Source organism: Stegodyphus dumicola, chromosome 10 (assembly GCF_044657685.1).
Source record: "Stegodyphus dumicola isolate Sdum_Otavi_A_Nest chromosome 10, ASM4465768v1".
Lineage (NCBI taxonomy): Eukaryota > Metazoa > Arthropoda > Arachnida > Araneae > Eresidae > Stegodyphus > Stegodyphus dumicola.
In genome coordinates this window covers 118,178,954-118,203,768 of record NC_140777.1, presented here as the reverse complement: position 1 = coordinate 118,203,768, position 24,815 = coordinate 118,178,954, and the positions used below count along the sequence as shown (strand labels likewise).

Sequence of the window (24,815 nt, the reverse complement as noted above, 5' to 3'; positions counted from 1 at the left end):
AGGATGGATTTCTACCTGCCAATACCCACTCTTTAAATCAAGTGTTGAGAACCACTTGCTTCCAGAAAGAGTGTCTAGAATGTCATCAATTCTAGGAAGAGGGTAACTGTCTTTCTTCGTAACCTCATTCAACCGGCGATAGTCAACGCAAAATCTTGTTGAGCCGTCTTTCTTTCTGACGAGAACGATGGGAGATGCCCATGGACTCGCTGAAGGCTCGATGACATCGCCTTCTTCCATATCTTTTAACAGTGTTCGCACCTCTTCCTGTTTAGCAAACGGTAGACGTCTTGGATGTTGCTTGATCGGGGGATGATCGCCAGTATCTATTCTATGTTGTGTCAAACTAGTTCGACCCACGTCAGAAGACGAGCAGGAGAAAACAACTTGAAGATCTTTAATGACGCGATCGGCAGCATTTTTCTCTTTATCGTTTAATTGTGCATTCTGCAATAACTCCGATGTAATGCTCTCTGAGGACACGGATTCTGGGATGTTACTCTTTTTTTCAACGCTGGTTACTGGAGTACATGTTGCAACCACTTCACCTTTCTTAATAACTCTCGACTTTTCAGTTACATTGGCGACTCTCACCGAGATAACCGTTCTGGATAGGTCGACGAGTGTTGAGGCTACTAATACTCCTTTTGGGATATTACAGTTATTGGGATATTCTATGATGCCGTAGCGGAAATTTCTATTTTCGGCTATGGATCCAGGAAGTAAAATTTCTGTTCTTGCCGGTATTGTAATATAGTCTTGTGCTATGATTTTATGGACAGATTTAACTTCTTCATCATTAACAAGAAATAACGCTATGTCCTCAGATGTAGAATGCAATTCGTTATTTTTAAAATCCAAGGAAAAATTGTATTTCCTTAGAAAGTCCAATCCGAGTATGCAAGAATCAGTGATTTCTGCTACATATGCCGTGTGATGGTAAGCGGCACTTCCAAATGTGATGTTAACATTTACTTTTCCGTCGATGTCGATCTTCTCACCGGACACAGTCTGGAGGGTAACGCAGGACGGCGTCCAGATAAGTTTGTTTCCTAGTTGTTGAGCCAAATCTTTTCGGATGATGGTGACGTTGGCTCCTGTATCTATAGTCATATTGCACGGAACTCCATTAATATGTCCTATTATGAAAAGTCCATTACTGCCGCCTCTCACTGCAGAAATCTGAAGCGCTTTAAACGGGGGCTTTTCATTATCTGGCAACCTCCGCCCCGCGAGATGGCCACTAATTAGTTTCCCTGCTGCTTGTTAGAAGCGGTCTTAACATCAGTACCCTGGGGTGTTTTGCAGTTTCGTCGTATGTGTCCTTCAGCACCGCAGTTCCAGCACTTAACGGTCGGTTTCTTCTCACCAATATTCCGTCTCAAGGCGTTCAGTTGTCTAGTTAAATCGTCAAGTCGAGCGGTGACTTGATCCCCTGGCTCCTGGACTTGAGCAGCTCTGACTGGGTGGCGGTCTCGACGAGTGGCTTGCTGGGCTGCCTCAAATTTCATGGCGTACACTAGAGCACTTTTTAAATCTTTTACATCCGCCATTCGTAGAGCTTTCTGTATTTCAGTATCTCGGATGCCGTCGATAAAGTATTGCAAGGACAGGATTTCCCTTGTTTCTGTCGGGCATTCCGAAAAGGCGAGATGGGACAGCCTTTCAACATCCGCGGCGAGCTCCTGAAGTGTTTCGGTAGGCTTCTGTTGACGAGATTTTAATTGGAGCCTGCTGTAGTCTTTTAAACACTTCTCCCCAAAGCGCAACTCCAAGGCGCCGGACAGAGCTTCGAAATCTAACCTTTTGTTTTCGGGAAGAGTCTGAAGGATATCCGCTGCGTCGGCTCTTAGAGAAGCGGCGAGATGACAGGCCTTAGCTTGGGAATCCCATCCATTCGCATCCGCCACGATAGAAAATTGTGTCTTATACACCTGCCAGGAGGTCTTCACATCATATGTGGATAGCTTCAGACTTGGACGAGCAGGCATTGGTAAGAATTTAAAATCATCACTCCTGCTCCCTGCTGCCGAATTTCTTTAAAGTATCCATTTCTTTGGCTCACTGCAGAAACTCTCTCATCAATTTGTTCTTTTACAGAAGAAACTCTTTCTTCTATTTCTTCTTTCACCGAAGAAACTCTTTCTTCAATATGTCCAACTTTATTTTCAACTGCGTCAATTCTGCCTTCCATAGCTTCAAATTTATTTTCTATTATGCAAGTAATTTCTCTTTTCATTTCTTCTTGACCAGCTTGAACGGCTTTCATTTCGTCCTTAACGGATTCCTGGCCCAATTTCATTTCTTCCTTAACGGATTCCTGGCCCAATTTCATTTCTTCCTTAAATGATGCTTGGCCAGCTTCCATCTTTTCTTGGAATGCAGCAAAAGCACTAATGAGCTGTCTCAATTGTTCTTCCATCGCTCTTGTTATTGGCATTCAAACCCCACTCCTGACACCAAAAATTGTTGCGTGCGTACGGGTTCGTTATGAAATGAATGCACAAGTCCGATGAAAAATGAACAAAAATTTATTATTATCACAACAAAAATGCTTAAATTTTCTCAAATTATCATGCAGTATTACAATATCTCACAGTAGTTTTCTTTTAACTACTCAAATGTCAATAGAACGTAATTCAAAACAGCTAAAGAACGCTAATCCGCGAATTCGCTACAATCAACAACAGTAGTTTTCTAAACAACAACAAACTAAGCAACTACTACAAACTGAGATGTTTTCCTCCTTTTATAAGATTTTAAAATCACGCGCTAGAATTTTCCAGTACTTTCTCGAAATCAAAAAGAGATATTTATTTATTTAATGCACGCGCTCTTGTATTTTCAATTTTCCGGCTTAGCTTTCTTTTAATATTCGTCACGCGCTGCACTGCGCGAGAAATAAAACCATTTAATTTCTAATTGAACTAACATTAGCTTTTTAAATACCAAATTCGTAACAATATTAAGATCTTAGACTCAGATTTCGCGCAAATAATTCTAACATGTTTTATTAATCATTAAATAAATTGCTTTAATTTAAACTAAAAGCAAGCAAATAAAGAAAATGTAAGTTATGAGGGAAAATTTACCAAGTGGTATAGAAGTTGAGAATAAGTAATAAAAAGCTAGTTCTTTTCTCTTATTTTAGTAAATTTTTCTTTGATGCATAGTTAAAAGTACATATTTTTGTATGTAAATAATTATAAACTTCTTTATTTCGTACTATAGCTTGACATTTGATGGCGTTTTGATTCGGGTAACATTAGTAGCCTTGGAGAGAAATTACTAGAATTATCTTCATCACATATTGTAGATGCTCATCACTCAATCGGGTTATTTTCTTATTAATTTTCAGCTGTGAAAAAAAGCTGTTCATATATAAATGTATTCCCAAACAAAGCAGTTTTTCTTAGTATAAAAATTCTAACTGAGCTTATTAAATTTTTGAGAAATACGAATAAAAGTTAATAGAATATGTATCTTAACATCCTTGGATAAGATTTATATCACGCTGTACTTAAATTAAAGGGAAATAAAAATAATATAAACTCAGACCTCAAATAACTAAAATCTTGAAATCTTTGCAATACTGTATTTGCAGCAAATACATTGTAGAATCATTAGGAATTTTTGATGCGGGAGACGTGAAAAACGAGCAATGCTCTCGCCCGGTACTCGAATCTTGACCTCTCGAATACGCGCCGAGTGAGCTGCTGTTACACCACGAAGGCATGAAGAAAGGAGGAAGAAAATACCTTATATCATACTTAAATGTTTTCGCAGGCTGCATTAAATTGCTTAGGGGGCCCTCAGTTTGAAGGCACTACTGCATAATTTGAAACGTTACTTATTGCATTATGCATATTTGCTGTCATCGTAATAAGAAACTAAATGTGAAAACAAAACAGTATAGCAAGCATAAAATTCACTAAAATATATTCATTAACTTGGTTAAACTCACTAAAGCTACACTGATTCGTATGCTTGGTGATAAGAACCGATGTCCGGTGTTCCGGATAGGAGAGTGAAGTCAAAGCGGCATATTGAAGTAGTATATAATCTCTGAATCGTATCAGAGACACAGTGACGGCATAACGGTTGACGTGCTATACGGTTGAATTGCTATAGTCGTTACCCAACCGTCAGCGGCTAAAAAATGCATTGACGTTCACGCTCCGATTGTTTGGTCACATCGTCTAGTTAGTAGCCATCCACTGCTGAATTCCACTATTTTTAATTTTTAACCTTTCACTAAGAAAGTGTTTCACATAAATTGAGAAAATTTGCGGAATTAATGGAATTTAACTGTCCAAATTTCATTTCTCCATCCGTAGCAATTTCCAGCATAATTTTTCTTATTAAATTTGATTGGACCTGAATTATCTCAGTTTACAGTAGACATTTGAAAAACTACTATTAAGATTCAATCAAGGGCTAATCAGTTAATATTTGTATCTAATTTTAGATTAATCACTATGTAGTACATTACTAAGTTTATTCACAGCAATACGCAAATTAAGCAAATTAATTATATTTATTTTCATCATATTTAAAAGTGATAAATAAAAGCTTCCCTCCCTACTCAGGATTTTCTCAATACAAAAATGTAAAGATATTACAGAATAAAATTAGACAAAAGATCTAAAATTTAGAATATCTAATTAAATATTAATATACATTACATTAGATTCATATTATAAACAATTCACCTCTCGGAACTCCCACTTTTGCGCGGAGGTCCCTAGATTGTACACTGTCGAACATTCTGAAATGTATTTGGTCATCGTTTGCTTTATCTGCTCCGGAGGACGAACTGTGGAGGATGCTTGAAAGCATCAGATCTTTCCTTCAGGAGACTCTCCGAACGCTTTCATTTGTACCTCGAACGGTTGCTTCCTATATCGCAAGAAGCGTATCATCCGGTATTTTCCATCGCTGTATTGCATTAAAATTAAAATCATTTGCATTCTTTGTCTGTCCACTAATCACATTCTCATTCTTCTAATTATTATCTTTTTTCTATCATGGTGAACCGTTTTAAATTCTTAAATTATTATAGTTCATCCGGAAAATTCGAATGCCTCCTCTATACAGCCGCTTTCCTTTCAATAATGCATGAAAACAAATTTAAATGAAATAAATTCAATTTGCCTGATAAAGCAAAAGTGATGTATACATTTGCTAATATTAAAATTAAAACGAAATAATTTACAAAATGTAGCGAAAGTCATATTTATAGGATTAACTGAGAACATAAATTTTTTAACTTGTCTGTTTGAAGAACAAAGGAAAGGGATTCAGAATGGGAAAAGTGACGCTAAACAATTACCTGTTTGATGGTAATATTATCGGCGATACGAATGGCGATGAAAAATTTTAAATCTCCTAAAAGGAAAACGATAGTAAGATATTTTTTAAAAAATTTAAAATTGGAAACCATTAAATTAATGCAATAAAGAAAAGGAAATAAAGGGTAAATGTAAGAAAAGAATAAAATTTTCACGCAATGGGCTTATCATGACGACTTAGAGTATAAAAGGTCCAGAGTTAATAAAAGTATAGTCAAGAAATTTGTACAGTAAATACATATTTACAAATTATGCTATAAACCTTTTTAATTCATCCTCCTTTTTCTTATTTGAACTTTCAGAGAAAAAATTCATCACCTTAAATATTATATACGATGCTGACCGCTCCAGCTTTTTAAAGTTGCCTGTTAATGAAATTAATTGGAATTTAATTTTCTAATAAAATTTTAGTATGAAGAATCTTTTGTTGCTGTTGTTCAGTTTGGCGCATACTTTTTTTTTGATTCGGGCGATTTGATTAAAATTGTGTTTGCGATAATATTTTTAGAGATGTTCGTACTTTCCAGTTTAGAAATTAAACTGTAGAAAAATTGAATTTTTCGCTTTTATCAAAAAGTTTCTTTTAGGTTATAAATGCTTAGATTCAGATAATCCACAATTCTTGACTGTACTTATTGGTCTTTAGTTTTACGCAGTTGGGGTAGTGTGGTGTGGTGTATTTAATTATGGCAAAGCACACTAGGGCTATCTGCCTAAGGGGAGGGATGCCTTTCGTGGAGGACTTTCTAATTCCGCAGTTGGGGTAGATGTTGCTAATTTCAGTAAGATTAGCATTGTTGAATTTAATTATATCATCTATATACCTGAATGTATGGGCAAATTTCTTGAAATCATCCCCTGAAAGGTTTTTAAAAAACTTGTACTCTTTAGAAAATAAATGGAATTTATATAAGTGCGTCGAGTAAGAATTTTCCACTGGAATACCATTAGTTTGCAGGTAAAGTACGTTTGCATGCTTGATAAAGCTATTGAAAAGGGAAAAATAGATACAATCTTTCCATTTTTGTAAATCTAGTATAGTAAGCATTTCAGGGGGAAATTTCTAGAAGTTCTTTCATAGATTTTTTTTTTAGTGGAAGACATGTATAGAGATTTTGAGTCATAACAGCTGATATTGCAAACCTTTATTTTTTAAAATTTTTTCAGTTATTTGCAAGTTGTTAATAATCCAACGGTAGAACTTTTCAGCATTGGCTTTATTAAAAATTATATTACTTATTGATTTAAGCAGATTAGTAAGAATATTATCAAAATTATTCTCAAAGCTTCTAGCACTATTTGCAATAAGTCTAAATTTGATAGGATTATTATGAAATTTGGAATCGCATATAAATTGGTAACTTTATTCTTTACAGTAAAAAAGAGAAGTTTTCCACTTTTTAATGTCAATAATAAAGTCAATAATTTTGTTGATTGTTGACCTTTCTTTACTTTCGGAAATACAATAGGTTGCAGAATTATGGAGCTACTTTTCAATAAGAGAATTATAGAACTTTTCTCACTCTTGACATTTATTTATATTCTTTTTGCTTTGATCTAATATTTCCTTTTTCCATTCTTTAAATGGTAAACTTCGCAGAATACTTGCTTTCAGTATGAAATTATCAATATCTACTGAAATACTTTCGAAACAATTGAGTTTAGGAATGTATTTTACTGGTCTAAATTTTGTACTTTTTTCAGGAGCTTCTTTAATTATTGACCCTCTAGTATGTCTAGATTTCCTGTAATTATATGTTTATGTTGTTTATCAACATATGGTAGAAATTTCTTTTCATTACAATATCAGGGTGCAGAAAAATCTTCTTAATGGTAATTGATAATGTAATTAGTTTTTGTTATACTTAAAGCAGACTATTGTTTCAAATTCTAATCCTGGAAATTTCTGTTGAATTTGCTGAAAGAGGTTATGAAGGTTGAGATCGTCAAAACGTTTACGAAGAAAGTTGATAGTACAGGAAATTCTTTTATATTTTAGCTGAATTGCAGTAAAATTAAAATTTTATAGAATATAGTACTAAATCTTTGATTATGATATTCCTAAACTTATTGTTCATGAAATATTGAACGATGAGCAGATGTTTGTGATGAAATGTATAAAGGTTGTCAATAATATCCTTCTTAAAATTAGGCTGATAAAAGATAAGATAGAGAGAAGAATTTATAGGATGTTTTAACTTTCTTGCTTTCTCTTCTGGTTGTTATTTGTGTTTTTTTGCTGAAAAGGCTGAACTGTTCGTAAACTGTAGCCTTAAAGTTAGACTTATTATTGAGCGATGTGTTTTATCCATATGGTTATATATTTGTTGTACCATATGGTTATATATTAGTTGTACCATATAGTTATATATTAGTTGTACCATATTATTATTTACATATTTGTGAGTGTGTATAGTAATAATTTTGAAATTACATTATCTAAGTAGGAGATGAAGAGTGGTTCCTTGACCTTTTCTTTTGATAACAAGCAGTCGTGTACACTTTGTTGATACATTTTTTATTTCAGGCAGAGAATAATTTTGACGTAAAAATGAATATGAAATCGTTATATGTTCAACGTGGTTGAAGTTAAGCAAGAATAATATGTAAATCTATAACAAATGCATAAGGTCAGATGCGTGGCTCGTACTTCACATTCCCTGGCATAAGTTTAGATTTTAAAAGTTTACAAAATATATTTTTAAAGTTTTATTATGATTAAAATATAAAGATTTAATTTTATAAAAAATATATATTTCTTTTTATCTTATTAATGGCAAAGTGTCGTAGTAGTTAATGATAATAGTTTTATTGGTTAATACTCTCAAATTAATGGGGTATAATTTGAAATTTTCAGGAAGCAATTTACTTACATTGATTAATTTAATGGTTTCTTTTCCTAGATAGAAAAACACCTTCTGGGCTGAAGAAACTCACAATTAGACTGGCACCTCTTCAACAGAAGAAGCCCTTGTCCAATCTGAAGTGTACTTTAGAAATTAAATGCAAAGGTGGTAAATTCCAGATTATTGGATTGACATTGCTTTTTCAAGAACCTGTGACAAAGTTTAGTCTCATAAACCCTTTGACAGTAATGGTTGCAATTCAACCTACCAATTTTCGGTGTAAAGAAGTATTGAAAATCACAGGTTCTACAGAAGTCCAGTTTACTTTCCAGAGAAGGATAGTGTTCAGACAAGGACAAGTGGCATCTATTCAGGCTTCAGCGGAGAATGTAGAACTTTATAACTTTCTTCAATTCGATGATAGAAACTTTCCAGAGGTTGACCCACGATTTGAATGCTCTTTAGGAAGCAGCGCAAAGGAAAATAAGCTGTTTTTTATTTATGAGGTTTTCTATGTTGAATTTCCTTTTAGAAGCCTTCCTAGTAGACAAACCAATTAGTAAACCAATTCATCTTTTCCCCTTCATAACGTGTAATATGGACTATTTTAAGATACGTATTGTAAATGTTGATTTCAAGGGTAATAGTAATATACGCTTGATAAAGTTAAATTTTGTCGAAAATTGGTAAAAATGTACATCTTTGTGCATGAATAAAACTATTATTTTAGGATTTACAAACATTAAATTTATTGCTTATTCTCGCTTCATAATTTTTCCAATGTTTTTAATCAATGTCATTCTTCCCTGTGTCATGCGTTTAATAATTCAGGGTTCATTCTTGAAATGCTTTAGTTTGAATAATATATTAGTTTCGATTTACCTTCCCGCCATTCACTTATGTATTTTGTCAAAGTAATGATATGCAAACACACGAATATTAAAAAAACACGCATAAGTCCAGTCTACATCTCTATACCTCTAAAACTATAAGCACCATATTTACCTAAAATACATGATTACTACAAATTTAAACAAATTTAAATTTTAATTTTAACAAACACGTATAAAAGTAAAAAAGCAAATTTAAAGCCAAAATTAAAAAAGCAAATTTAAAGCCAAAAAAAATTTTAAAAAAAATATTTAAAAAAATGTGTAAACATATAAAAGATTTAATTCTCGAACTAATCTACAATATCATTTAAATTCAGAAGCACAAGCAAATCAAGTGCAAAACCAATCCATGAAAAAAATTCACTAATTTAGCAAATTAAAATTAATCCAAACAATTTTTTTAAAAATGCATAAGTAATGAACGTTGAGCAGGCAGGAGACAGACTTATCAAGGGGAAGTTGCCTCCAAACCTAACTCTCCAATCATTCAATTCGTGTTTCGTCATTCATGCAGGCAAGGGTAAAAGTCAAAACCAAAAGTAAAATATGAAGAATGTCCAAAAAGAAATACCAATAAAGTGGAACCCTTAGAAATTAGCATTTAAGAATTAAAGTTCTAAAAGAAAAATACAAATGAAGTTTTTTGAGAAACAAGCAAGTAAAGTCAAGTATTAAATTAAACTTTACACCACTTATATACTGTACTGAAGTCGTTATATATTGTACTGAACTATATTTTCTTCCAGAAAAGCTGGGTGAAGAGTGGAAATATCGCACCTAGACTGTAAGGATTTAGATTGTAAATCCAATCTCAGAAATAGTAAATATCGACTACACATTTGATAGCTTTGCGAAAGTTTTATCTCAGTCCGAATCTTATAATTAAAAATTCTCTACCAACACTTTTTTCGAATTGTTTAATTTTTTGGTGAGGGCTATTGTAAGGTTTTATGTTTATGAACAAGGTATTCTATCAATCTGTCTTCACTGTCACTTCTGCTTTCGTCGGCTTTTACCAGGAACCAAAATAATTAATGTATTTAAAGCACAGAGTTCTTGAGTTAGATAGTGAGCTTACATCAGCTATCGTTGACCACTGTGGTCCTTGTATCGGCTTTAGTCTGGCTAGCTGAAACTGCTCGTGTAAGTTGAGTCTCATTTTGTAATCTTATATTTCAGTAGTTTACATATTATTCAAAGCTTTGTTTCTGTTACTCCTGCAAGATTCGGAGATTCTTTCTGCCATTACACAGGCGGTATAACTGTGAGATTAATAAAAGGAGCTACGAGAAATTGTTGGAGATGTTCAGGTAACAAGAATCCGTGGCAATTTTCATAAATTTGTAGAATCAGTTTCGAAGGTCTGAATATAGAATATTCGTTTTTAGCTAAAGGAATCATACCTAAATTACATTCAAACTTTCGAAACTAATCCTGCAAATTTATTAATGTATCCTGCAAATTATTGTGCCAGCCATTGGAGTTACTTTACTAAGAGATTTTGACGGGGCAATATTTCGCTCCTCTTTGTGGAATCAGAAATTAGCATTTCAAATATTTAGGTTCGTACAAATGTATGCTTTATTCTAGATTCGTTTGCGTGAAATATTGCACTTTCGTGCTGCGTGACTGGATGTAATGGCGAAAATCCTATCACCTGTGGGCATTTTTCCGTATCCCAACTGATGCTTAGAATAAATGGTGTTTGTACTACGTTCTGAAAATTAGATGGGATGTAAATGCTTCATACGGAGGCCCAGTGTAGAGCTATGCACATAGCATTTATGGTGCAGAAATTTTAAGCAACCTCGTGGATACCCCCATTTTAGGGCTAGGGTTTTAAGCAACCACGTGGAAACTCCATTTTGGGGCTGGAGCTTTAAGCATCTTGTGAAGTCTTTTCTTGACTTCTTTTATACGTGTTAATTACCTGATGTTTCATTATTATTTTCGTTACCTATCTTAAATGTTGCTATTGCTGAAGTTTACTGATACTGTTATTATTGTATTACGTATTGAATGCTCTTCATAAATGTCAATGGAAAAGGAACCAGAAATGCTCTCCTCTGCCTTACGGAATCTTCAAATCTTTAATCGCAGTTTTTTTGAAATGATAGAAACTACGGAATGTTGTCCACAGAATTTTCAGGTAATGGATGATTTATTGAAATCAGTAGACCAATGTTGTGAATTGTTATTTTTTACATTTTTAGCTAATAAACTAATACTTTAATTTGGTACTTTGTCTGCATTTATTAATTTTATTTAAATGTAAGAAATAAATTTGCTAAATACAAGTGTGTCTTGTGTCGTATTAGTCAGGGTAGTTTCGTTTTAACTAACGTTTCTTTTCACAGATGCCTTTATTCCCAGAATTATCTAATCTGAGAATGAATAGTTTTGTCGATAAATGCTTATCAATCTTTAGTTTCAAATAGGCATAAATAAAATACATTCCTCCATCAAAATTATTTTAGATAAACATCTCATTACTGTGCTAGAAATCCAATAACAGGATGTTTGACTATATGTAAGTGTTTGTTTGTCACCTATTAAATTTACGCACAAAATAAATATTTTAACTTAAGCTAAAGCTAAAAAATATTCGTAGCACCAGACTTAAAAATTCATTTTATTTATATGTGCATTTAATAGGTTAATGTTTCGTACAGGGTACCATAATGCAAATTTGTAAGTTTTAACCTTCTAATCAGCACAGGGTTTCTCTAAGAAAGCCCAGATTTCCCAAAACTGCCATGACAATGAGTATTCCTGATATCCCCGTACTTATTTCTGGATTTATGTACTTTTAATACACAGCCTTAATTTCTTGGATATATTTTTAGATGTATTTATATATACGTTCTTATAGCTAACACAAAACTTATTCTACGCCATATATATATACGGCCTTATCGATTAGTAAAAGGCTGCATAAATTATTGTTGATAGTTTTGTGTTTTAAAATTTTATCGAAAGTTGTAGGATTTTATGTTGATTAACCAATTATTATGATTTGGAACTTTGCTATTACTTCTTCTTTTTGTAGTCCTCATCAGAATGCAAATTACAGGTAGCTGTGTTTATTTAAGCCGACGATTTGAATGCTTTAGGTTAAAGCTTTTGGCAATCTCGCTCGCACTTTACGTTCTAGCGTTAGCTAGGCTTAATTTACTACGTCTTTGTGAAATTTTACACGCTGACCCTATAAGTGAACTGTCAATGACTCGTGCCTGCTTAAGTAAACTATTTTGTGTGTAATTTCCGACTACGTTAGTTCAATTTAAACTTAAATGTTATTTTAATGTTATTTTATGTATAAATTTTATTTCATGTTTTAAACTTTAATGTTACTTTAATTACCCGCAACTGACGGAGTTTTTATCTTAGAGCACCATTGGTGCTTTCTATGAAATTTAGCGAATTAATAAAAGGGTATTTTACCTTCGTAGGACTGTCCTCTTAATACAGATACTCGCTCGATTATTTACTTGTCTGTTAAGTAGGACCTGAAGGATAATGATTAAAGCATTTGTGCAAAAAATAATTTACACAGTACCATTTATATTAATTTTTAAAGCTTCTATGTTTAGGCTACCGAATAAACAAAGAAATATTATTCAATATAAAAATATTAATAAGTTAAAACACAAGATTTTGTGTACATCAGCTCGTGCATATAGCGATTTAAGAAATGCGAAAGAATATGCAAAGGAATTAAAAATTAATATAATTTTGTTTCGGTAAATGTCTTCGGTTTTTTAATACAACTCTTCTGAAATAATGGTAATACAGGTTTCACCTCTTTTACTAAAGTATAACGCTCCTTTCTTAAATTACCTTTCGTAAGTCAAAATGACATAAAGCGAACTAAAAAATATCGTTAATTTATACTGGAAAATATTCCGAATATTTTCAGACCTTAAAATGTACTGCAGAATACTTAAAAGAAAATTATGTGAGACCTATAAAGCCATATAAAGAGATATGTCGCATGAAATTGTGGAAACAGGCATAGAAATTTGGAGTAAAAATACCTATGTTAGAATGGTACTATATATAAATTGAATACGTATCCTAAGTAGCGCTTTCGAGATATAAAAAACGCAATTTGAATTTCGTGAATTGGCCCAGTAGAACGGGAGATAGAGAACTGTCTCCCCACCCCCCCTTTTTTTTGCGCAGTATACATATGTCATGTAACATGACTTAAATAAGGTACTGGGTTATCTACAAACTACTTCAGATTTTCTGCACGGAAGCTGTTGTAACATCCCCGAAATTTTAATACTATTTGAAATAATTTCTTTTTAAGAATGTTTCGTAGCTGTTATGTAAGCCATCTAGTATTTTCATTTTTCAGTGATAATAATTCAATTTTAATATTAGCTTTCTAGGATTGGCAACACAAAAAAAATGTGCTGATTCTAGAAGCTGGATGAAGTTCAGAACTTTTTTAATGTATACGGCGTTACTTAAGCCGAAGGTAAATAAAATCTCCTTATAAAAGAATGTGACAGCTGCTAAGTTAATGTAATCAGCAATTATTTTATCAAATTTTCAATCACCCAATAGAATGTGAATAATGTTAGTGCTATGTGGATTATAACTAGGAGTTCTGACATCCGATGTTAGTTTGGTGTAACCATTGATTAAGCAATTATTTTTTATATCTACGAGTAAATTGAACTTCTTAAAAAAGACAGTACATATGATGAGTTGGTTTACGCCGGCAATCACTTAAGCCCAAGCGAAAGAACGTAGAAATTGTATTTAATTATTAAAGGAATTACACCAAAAGTTGGAATTTTAGTGTCATTTAGTGACACAAATTAACGATACCACGATAGTTAACAAAATTAAATAGCTTAACTTAGCAATAGTAAAACGAAAAAACGCATTAACTCAGCATAGCACAAAATCACAGGGATAAGAAAAAGAACACATCTGTACCGCTTGAAAGATAATTTCAAACACGTGGCAGATAAATTCCTCCTGATGGCACTATATATTTAGTGAAGCGCTTGACAATCCTTTGACGAGGATATATTGCACCGAAGTAGTAGCAAAGAATACTGAAACGAAGCCGGCCCATCAGCGGACCAGAGGGCAAAGTCGCTAAACAGTGGTAGTTTGTCTTGGGTTCAATTCCAGTCGAACGGGATGGCTGCATAGGCATTTCGGTTGTTTTCCCAGTGAATACGAGGCAGTTTTCCCTAGAAAGTCCTGCAGGAAAGTATCCCTACCTTTAGGGAGATAGCCCTCGTGAACTTTGCTATAATCAAATAAACTTAACCAAACCAGACTTCAAACACCAGGGAGAAATAATGCATGAGATTAGACAGCTGTTGTACGAATTCTAGAAATGTGCTTTTGACCTCTGGATACACAAATATTTGTGGAATACATACTGTTTTTACATCTTTCATAGGCAAGAATATCCATGAAACCTCCTTGTTTAATTAATATATTTTGATGGAATAAGGTTCGTTCAGTGTCGCATAGTCTTGAAACTGCTGTTCATCAAATAAAGTACTCACTTTTACCACTTATGGAAAAACGACGTTATTTTTATCATGTATGAGTCGATGCAACATATTTAAACATTTAATATTTAATCATTGACATACAAATCATTACATATGCAGAGGATTGTTTTTACAATATAAAATATGAAAAATTGAAAATCACACCAATCGTGATACATGTAGGCAGGGGCATACGAAGGGAAGTGGCGCGGGTCGTTCTGAGCCTGCTATCGGAGGGGGGTTACGAAGAACCTTAAGTTTTTAATTACACACACATAGAAAAAAAAAAACATAAAAAAACACATAAAAAAGATAAAAATATATACAAATATAAATTATAATTTAAAGTAGCAATAGCCTCTTAATGCTTAATTTTAGTTTGGATTTTTTCCCTCTGTACTCTAAAAATAGTAATACCTTTTTCTTCACTACATCATTCTGAGACTGATCTATGTCATGTGACTCTTACATAACGATTGTAACGAAAATAGAACTAAAACAGCCAATAATAATTTTACAGCATTATTAATTATCCAATCAAATGCAGTTCAATCCGAAACTAAGTCATTCAGAATCAAGATTTCATCCTGAGCGGAAGGCTTTTGCGTTCTACACTTAGGCGTAGATAGACTGCTGCTTGTGCTTCTCTTTTTACCTCAAAGCTATCCAAAATGTAAATGTTCTTGAAAAGGCACGAGTAGTGTGCCGATTTGTTTGCCGCCGCAAAATGCTTAACGAAATAAAGATGATTTAATCTGGCTCGGTTGCCAAGCTTGCTGTTCATTACGTATCAACACCTACAAAAAAGCATATTTCTACATATGCGCCATCAACTGCTTTTACAATAGTATTACTACTAAGTTTTCTTTATTACATACATGTACGAAGATAAAAAATGACAAAGCTAAAAAGTGGTCAGTAGAAAATGTTAAAGTTTATTGCAGAAATGGACTTTCAAGAATCAGTGCTTAACTTTATATTTGGCAATGTATCCTTCAGGCATATTCACAATGCCTACAGTCCTTTTCTATGCGGTCTTCTGTCAGTGGATGAAACATCTGCTTGGCGGTCGTATTTGGAATGGTATGTTATCGCCTTGTAGGCATTATAACGAACGCCAAACATACCTTGTGGGCTTTCAGTAAAGCGAGGAAAAACAGCGTTTATTTCATTAGTTATTTTTTTAATGAATGGAAGCTAAGGAGAATTGTGTGGTAAATATTTTAAATAACCTACTGATCTTATTAATAGTTTATTTGTATTTGGTTAAAGAATGAATTTAAACTGTTAAAAGTACGGTAATTGTTTTGCAAGAAAACTGTTTACATGGAAATTGCATATGAACCTTTTCGTCATTTTTGTTAGAAAGGGTCTGTTGCGTAAGTTTCCATAGCGAATTAAGTTATACAAATAAAGGAATATTAAAAAATAAAACAAATGAAAACATTCAATAAACATTAAAGGGCGCCGGATACCTATTCTTTTTACTTAAATTATGAGTAAGTTTAACTAAAATTCTATTTTATTCCATTATGCGTTATTTCTATTGCAACGCTTTTCGGTACACCACGCTCATAAACAAATAGAAAATTCGACAAGCGACCAGATTCTGTTACCCTACGTTTTCCCGTTTTAACCAATCGGAGCAAACGGTAGAAGAACGGTCTGTAGGCTTTGTGAATATGCATGTTTCAGTTGCTTTTTGAGAGAGAAGCTTCCAAAGTTACGGTTGATTATGAGTTGTCTTCGATCAACAGTGAACTTTCCATTGAAAATGCAGAGCGAAAATATTAATTTTGATGATGCTATTAAAAAAACTTCAAAAAATCGGAAAAAAGCTTTTTTTAAGAGAAGAAAAAATTTAAAACATTTTTAAAGCATCAAAAATGGCAGAACAATAAATTTTTAAATATATATTTTCCTTTAGGTATATTTATTTTACGAATTTTTGTTTTCCAAATCATTTTTAATATTTAATTCTAATTAAATATATGTTAACTGCATATTTTTGTTGACATTTTGTATGGCGATAATTCCAGTAAAGAGAGTTCCAAGGAGATTTTTAGCCAGAGCCTCGATAGCTGTAGCCACTGCATGCATATGATTACAGATTGGGCGATAATGGGTAACGGACAGATTTTCTGCTCGACTCTTTAACTGGAGAAACGATTAATGACGCCACTTTTTGACATGTACGCTATTAAATTAATTCTGACTTAAATTGATTCACCTTAGTCTCTGGTCAAACCACTGGGATATGTTTTACATATCCAGCACACAATCTTGATATTATCCCAAGAGGTTGCAATGGTAGTCTAAAATTAGAAAATGACGAGATCATCTAATAGTAATTTGAGGTTATCATTTGTTCCGTTCTCAGCAGAATCAAATCCCTTTAAAACCTTAGCTTGCAGAAAACGTCTTTTGAAAGTGAAATCGTGGAACTACATAGATGTTAAATGCTTATTGAAAATAATCAGTACATTCCTGATTAACTTATTTCATTATATAAAAAGCTCTTTTTCAATTTAATGAATTTTATTCGAAAGTAATTTCTTTACAACCAAATATATATTACATCATATAGATTTATATGGTTAATATCATAAGTTCAAAATCCATATCTATACCAGTATGAATAAGTTTTATGTACACTGCGAAAGAAAAAAAAAAAAAAAGGTCAGTTCTGTATCTCCCATTCTACTGGCCCGATTGACGAAATTCAAATTACGTTTTTCATATCTCGAAAGCACGAATTAGGATAATATATATTATGTATAGCTTTCTCATAATACAGGTATTTTGACACAAAATCGGACTTTTTTTTAAATGACATGCCAATTTCTTTTACATATTTCTATTCTATGACTAAAATTATTCCAAACTGCCAAGTTTTGAAAAACATGCACTAACAGTTTTTTAAAAAATTAGCTCTAAAATCTTTAGCTAGACAATATTAATTGAATTTGATATGTATTTATTAAACTTATTTGATTCTTTCTTTCATATTTCGAAATTTAGGTTCATTCCAAATAAATTTCACTCATTTTTTTGTGATTTAGTTTTAAATAGTTTTTATAAAATTTTCAAAAAAATTTTGAAGTATAACCTATAAAGTTTTTAGTATCATCTTAAAATAGATATATTTCTAGGTACACTTGCAAAAAATTAGAGTTTTGCATTCAAACGTTTCTAAGATATACGTGAATTTACATATTGGAGCATTTTGAAATTTGGCGTATTTGTTATGAGCGATAATTGCGCCAAATGTGGTTTAAGCACTTTGTCAAAATTATTTGAAAGTATAAATGATGACTTTTTTCCCGCTCATCTGCATTGGAAAAAAAGGAAAGGAAAATAGGGTGCTATAAAGTAAGAAGTTCGCCAAGTGAATTATTCTTGGCGCAAACTGAAAAAAAGTGCACCAAGTTAAATTTTTGAATTTCTCCGTAAATTTCGCACACAAATTTACAAAATTTAGTATTTAGGCATAATTTGAGTCGTAGAATCGCGATATGGAAAAACACTGGCATGTCATTTTAGAAAAAGTCCGATTTTATGTTAGAATACCTATATTAGAATAGTGCTATACATAAATATAATATATATCCTAAGTCGCGATTTTGAGACATGAAAACCACAATTTGAATTTCGTCAATCGGCCCAGTAGAACGGGAGATATAGAACTGTCCCCCTTTTTTCCGCAGTGTACTTATATCTGAAACTGAATTATAAGCATTACTTCCAAAAATACGTAAAATATCTGAAAATGAATTGTAAAATTAATATAATTAAAATAAGAAAATAATAAATCTTACAGCAAAAAGTTGAAACTGTGCACTATCAAAATAGGGAAAAATTATTTTTAGCTGAATGTCTGAAATAAAAGGTAAAAAAAGTTATTTGTTACGTACATGTTAAGTGCAAAAGTGAACCGTATGTTGCTTTAAAAGTCTTTCTTATAGTGAAAGTCGGCCTATAATACACTCACGTTTGTGAAAATTGCAACACCAATTTTCACACCAATCGTCACACCAATTTCACACCAATCGTCATAATTGAATGCAATTTAATACACAGTTGAGTGGTAGTGGTACAAATAAATGATTAAATGTTCAAAGCAAACAAACAAGAACAAGAGATCAGAATCAGTATTTTGTGTGGCCACCACGCGCCGCAATAAGTGCTGCTACACGACGTGGCATGGAGTCAAACAAAGTTTGAATGTCTGACTGAGGAAGAGCATTCCATATCGTTTTTACGCGTACCCAAAGTTCGTCTGCAGACGCAACAGGACGAGGATCACGAGCAAGACGCCGACCAATGACATCCCACACATGTTCAATTGGCGACATATCCGGGGAACACGCAGGCCAAGGAAGAAGCTGTACCTGCTGCGCTGCAAAGAAGGATTTAACAATCCGAGCAGTATGAGGGCGGGCATTGTCCTGTTGAAATACAGCGCCTGGCAAGCTTTGAAGGAAGAGAACAGCTTCGGGCTGTAGAACTTCACGGATATACCGGTTGCTGTTCAGATTGCCCACAATTCGTAGCAATTGAGATCGTCTATGATATGCTATGGCGCCCCAGACCATAACTCCGGGTGTTCGTCCACTGTGGCGTTCGATAATGCACTCCGGAAGGTGGCGTTCACCGGCATAGCGTCTGACACGAATGCGGCCATCATGGTACCACAAATTAAAGCGGGATTCGTCAGAAAACACGACATGCTGCCAATCAGCACGCCAGTCTCTATGCTGATTGGCCCATTGTAGCCGCAGGCGGCGATGGTCGTGCGTTAGGGGGATCCTGTATAAAGGAGTCCGTGCGCGCAGTCCACACTGCAGCAGACGTCTACGAATTGATGAAGCACACAATGAAACACCTGTAGCTATTGACCACAGTGCTGCCAATTGTCTAGAGGAAGCTGTAAGGTCCGTCCGCGCCATGCGGACCAGGTGTCTATCATCGCGAGCTGACGTCACATTTCGGGGTCCACTCCCGGATTTCCGAGTTGTCCGACACTCGTCCGTCCACTGCTTCCAAACGCGCATCACTGTGCTGCTGTTACGCTGCACACGAGAGGCTACTGCACGATACGACAATCCAGCTTCACGAAGGCCGATGATTCTCCCTCGTTCAAACTCTGTAAGTTGTTCAAATCTCGCTCTCTTTCGTCGACGAGGCATAAGTACAGATTGAGTTAACGTTTACCACTAGCAGATAACCACCGATAACCATACACGCCTCGCTACAGCCGTCTATTTATTCGGATCCATCAGCCGTTCAGAGGGCGCTGCTCAGCATACGCATGCGCTACGGATTTGCAATTCTAATCATTTGCATATCATGCGCTACTTTGCATTTCCTGAAAATTTCAGCTCACTCGCGTAAGTCCTTCATGGTGTTGCAATTTTCACAAACGTGAGTGTATTACCATTGATTCAAATCCCCAAATAATGAGAATCCAGTAAAGTTGCATTAAACATTAATTTCATTCTGGGGACCCTATGCATGCGGCCATGAATGCGTCTCAATTATGTATTTGTTGCAGATAACGGTGTTGCAAAGACTTCAAGTTTTAATTATTGGAAGTCGGCGTTTACTTCCACTATCGTTTAAATTAAACGTAGCTAACACATCAAAATATCTATAAATTGAGTTTATTAATTGACATTATGATATAAATCTTAATCAAAGACTTGAAGATTCAGATTTGATTGAATTTTATTCTTAGTTGTCAAAAAATAAATACTCTCAGCTACGATTTTTTGCACTAGAAATAATTGCTTTGTTTTGAACACGTTTACGTGTGAACTGCTTTTTTCCCAATTGAAAACTAATAAGAAAAGAAACCGATTGACTAAAGACTATCTGCAATTAGTGAGCTAGTAGTTTTTCTTTGGTGCACTGTACAAGTAAATTTCTCTGGTGCGCATACAAGTAAATTTTATATTTGCATATAAAATTTACAATTATTAACATACAAATTTACGTATTTTAATTTATGTGTCGAAGAAAAAATTGATACATAAGAGAAAAAGACTAAATTGTCATTATTCATTCTTAAATTTTGTCCTGTTTGGGAAGATTTCCTTGAAAACATAAATAAAAACAATTTTAGTTAAATTACGCTATTTAATGATTAATTAAACATATTAGAATTATTTGAAATAGAGGTGAGTTTGAAATATTAATATTTAGTAGCCAGTATTTTTGAATTATAAAATGTAACCGATAAAAATAAAGTACTAACCTAACTTTAGATTTCGGTTTAACTTCAGATTAACTTTAGATTTAACTTTAGATTCGATTTATTTTCTGACCTAACTTTAGATTTCAAACAGAAAATAAATACAAATTGTACTTTTTCCCTTTGAGTTATTATTATTGTCTATAAATGTTTTAATAATATTTAGTATGCAAAATTTAAAATTTAGTTAAAATATTTTTTATTTTATTGAGAACAAATTTTTATTTCCCTTAAAAACAATTCTGCCATTTTGTCTCGTTAGCTGTTTTTAGTTCATGCATTCGCCCGCGAGCAATTTCAGTTTGAAACTGATGGTGTAACATACACTCAGATCAAAAAATTAATTTTCAAGAAGAATTATTACTACTGTAATTCACATTATGATGACATCGTTACCTACCACACGTTGGACTAAAATATGTACTCAAACAATAATCATCAGTAAATTTTTCTTCATTGCCTTTTGAACAGTTTTATACTCTTATTCAGTTTTCCATGTTTCAGTTATCTACATCAGTGTTATTGCCTCTAATTAAGCAGGAAAATAAGTCAGAATAAGAAGTATGATTAAAACTTTAATTATCTCAGCATCTAAAGTTAAAGAGTTTTATTTTAATTACCTGCTTATTTTATTATTATCCCAAAGGGCGTTATCCAGATGGGCTATTAATTTCGATCTGGCATTTTGCGTTGAAAACGTTAAATGTCGGTTCACTTTTCAAATTGTTGATACCAAATATTATAGCCCTGTGTTATATTTAAAGAAATTAAATAATGAAGAATCTGCATTATTATATGTATGTTTCTCACATTGTGATAAAACAACGGTACCTAGAGCCATCCAATTTTGAATAACGTAATCTTCCGCCGAATATTTGTATCTGGAAGTCCGAATTTCGAATTTGTTTTATTATCGATTTCATATTTTGTAACACTTGATCTAATTTTTGATTAACAAACTCAACGATTTCAAAGCGAGCAATGGTAACACCGTATGGAGAAAAAAACATTTTTATCTCCAGCGCGCGAGACTGTGTATCGGAAATTCTAAAGATATATTCAATTAAAAATGATTTTGCGATATTGTTGTTGAAATAAATTTTATGGTTTAAGTGCAAAGAACATGATATTTAATAAATAAAGGTAACACACGATACGTTAAAAAAAGTCCCTTTGGCCGTAATGTAAAATCTGAAAGCTTTCAGATTTTTGTTTTTATATTATTTTCTATACTTTTTTGTCACACTCCAACCGGATGCAAATTAGTTTAGTGCATAAATAACAGTCAAGTTTCAAAGTTTTGCTGCAGCAACTGGCAATTTGGGCTAATCGACTACTTAAAAATGGATCAAGACTTTAGGAACACCTTACCATTTTGTACAGGGAGGGGCGGGTCAGATACTAAATACTTATTGTAAAGCAGAGATAGAGTAAAATTTAAATCACGGTGTCCAAATATTTTAATGAATGCCAATTTATTTACTTGCAGGTGGCTATCCTGTGTGTTTATGCTGCTTTCTGCACAATTCGTCTTTGGCAATGATACGATCTGTGAAATGAAAGGAAATTCCGTCAAAAAGTTAGAAGTAGCCGTGGAGCTTCTTAACGAAGTCAAAGAAAGTTTAGTTTGTAAGTCAAATTTAATCAAGTAGGATTAAAAATAATGTATTATTAACTGATATAAATTCTGAAACAAAGCAAGTGTTAAATTTCTTAAATTTCCTTCAATAACAAATAATGATTTGATGAGATATGGCTGGGGAGTTTTCTATTTATTTCTGTAAAAATTGTGTGTTTCTATTTACGTTGCACGGGAGATTTACGAAAAGCGAATAAAAACTTTCGTTTAAACTTAAATCTGTGTACATTCAATGTCGATCAAAGGACATTTAACGAAACTGCAGATGGGAAAAAAATTAATCAAAGATTTAATCAAGAAACATAGCACAAATAAAGTGATTTGGTCAGTATTTTGGACCCGTAAATAAATAAAGATTTTAACGTTTTACAGGACTCATATGAACAATACGAAAACCTTTTTAAAATTATAAGCTGCCCCCCGACTTCTACGCCCTCGATCTTCTAACGAATCGAAGAAGCTCACTCATGATGCTCCTTACGATGTGAATAGCATAAGAATGGAAAAATTAAAAGTAGAGAAGATATCTAACTTTAAAATTTATAAGATATTTTCTCCCTCCTTTCTGCATGTCTTCGTGGTGTAACGGTAGCACACTCGGCACGTATTCGAGAGGTCCAGGTTCGAGTCCCGGTGAGAGCATTGCTCATTTTTCATGTCTCCTGCTTAAGAAAAAATCCTAATGCCTGCAAGTTATATATATATACTTTCACGCTTGAGGATAAAATTAAACAAACGTAGATCCATTATTTTATTGTTTTATGTTACAACATAATTTAAACTTTGCGCAACAATGAGCAATACAGTTAGCAAAATAAATTAACTCATGAAATTAATCAGAAATGTGACTGTACTCAATGTTTCGGATAAAAACATAGTTAAACATTGACTTTAAGCCTTGTTATTGGCTTAAAAAGTAATAATAAATTGCACCAAGTTTGGCGCTAAAGAATGCATTTCTACCTGATATGCGCATTGCAGTCAGATAGGGAAAAATGTGGCCTCGTTTTTATGTTGCAGGAAGGAAGTTGTTTTCCCTTTGACCAATGTAAGATGAGTTGGGTGCATCCATGCCACACACATTTTATTCTCTTCGTCTTTCCTCATATAAGATCATCTTTAATATGAATGCTTAATAGCAATAAATGATAAAAATTGTTTTTAGGTGTTGCTACTACAGAAAAACAGTGTTCGATGTTATGCAAATTGTATTTCTTCCTTTGTACCGAGGAGCGGCGCAGACGCAAATTTGTTAGGTTTTTAAAGCTCGCGTTTAGAGCTTTGAGGTTGCTGTGAATTACTGGAGTTTCAATTAAGCAGAGGTTCTTCTGAGTTTGTGTGGTAAGCCGCTACCGAAGTCGGAGTTTGCAGTATGGTCTTCGCCGTTCCTCAACCAACTTAATGTTTGAAAGTCAATAAAGAAGTTTCGGTCAACGTTATGACTCTGAGGTTTCTTGGGTTCTATACTGAAGTAATATCAAGTCAATTGACAGTCCACTATTTTTAAACAACGGAACGTACAACAGAGTTAGAACATACGTTGTAAGATGACTCACATCGAGATCCTAGGAGTTGCCCTCATTGCCCACTGTTTTGCAGTTAAACTATCACACCTAAAGCCTTTGTATTTTATTTTTAGAGCATACTTTTCTTTGTAATAACAAAATCAGAAATATTTGTTGAGCTGAGTAAAAGTGGAAAAACAGATTTCAAGTTTATAGCTGAAAAATGCACCAATACTTAAAATTTGCATTATGCTTGAAATCATAAGTATATTGCGTTTACTGATAGCTATTAGTTCAGTGCTTGTTAATAGCTGATTCGCTACTTATATACTTTTTTTTGTGCATTGTTTGTTGAGAAATAATTGAAGGAGTTCAGGAATGATAGAAAATTAATATTCAAATAGAAGAGGAAGTAAGTAGCTTTCAAACACTTAACAGCTTTTTTTGTGCCATTTGTTGTTATCAAATCATTCCAAAATTCATTCCTGATGTAGTAAAAATATTATATTTCTAGCAAAAAAATGGACAATTCGCATTTTAATTTTAAAATCCGTAAGTTACTAAATCCGCTTAATTCAAAATTAATACAGTGTTTATAATTATTGTCAATTGACGTTAGTTAGGATATTTTCATCTTCGATCTGGGAAGACATAAAGGACAAAGAAGTGAAGAACGTTCATCTAATGGAAAATATATCACATATGAGATATACGTTTCATCATGAATAAAACAGCGAATGGATGACTAAAAATCAGAAATGTCAAAATAACGCAGAAGATATTTATTGCAAATAACTCTA

The 24,815-nt window shown here is 33.3% G+C and overlaps 2 protein-coding genes across 4 annotated transcripts in view; both read left to right on the top strand.

Moving 5' to 3' along the window:
- LOC118182973 (BTB/POZ domain-containing protein 6-B-like) overlaps nucleotides 1-11,330 on the top strand; it is a 75,659-nt gene extending 64,329 nt beyond the window's left edge. For both annotated transcript variants that reach the window (XM_035352365.2, XM_035352364.2), the window contains one exon: nucleotides 8,255-11,330. In XM_035352365.2, the coding sequence (XP_035208256.1) occupies nucleotides 8,255-8,757 (503 nt within the window). In that variant the 3' untranslated portion in view covers nucleotides 8,758-11,330. The remainder of the gene's footprint in view (nucleotides 1-8,254) is intronic.
- A 167-nt stretch (nucleotides 11,331-11,497) lies between these two features.
- The window catches only part of LOC118182974 (techylectin-like protein), an 81,488-nt gene continuing 68,170 nt past the window's right edge, over nucleotides 11,498-24,815 (top strand). The window contains exons 1-2 of one of the 2 annotated variants that reach the window (XM_035352368.2): nucleotides 11,498-11,620; nucleotides 22,361-22,500. In XM_035352368.2, the coding sequence (XP_035208259.1) occupies nucleotides 11,607-11,620; nucleotides 22,361-22,500 (154 nt within the window). In that variant the 5' untranslated portion in view covers nucleotides 11,498-11,606. The remainder of the gene's footprint in view (nucleotides 11,621-22,360; nucleotides 22,501-24,815) is intronic. The other variant, XM_035352367.2, reaches the window with a different exon arrangement.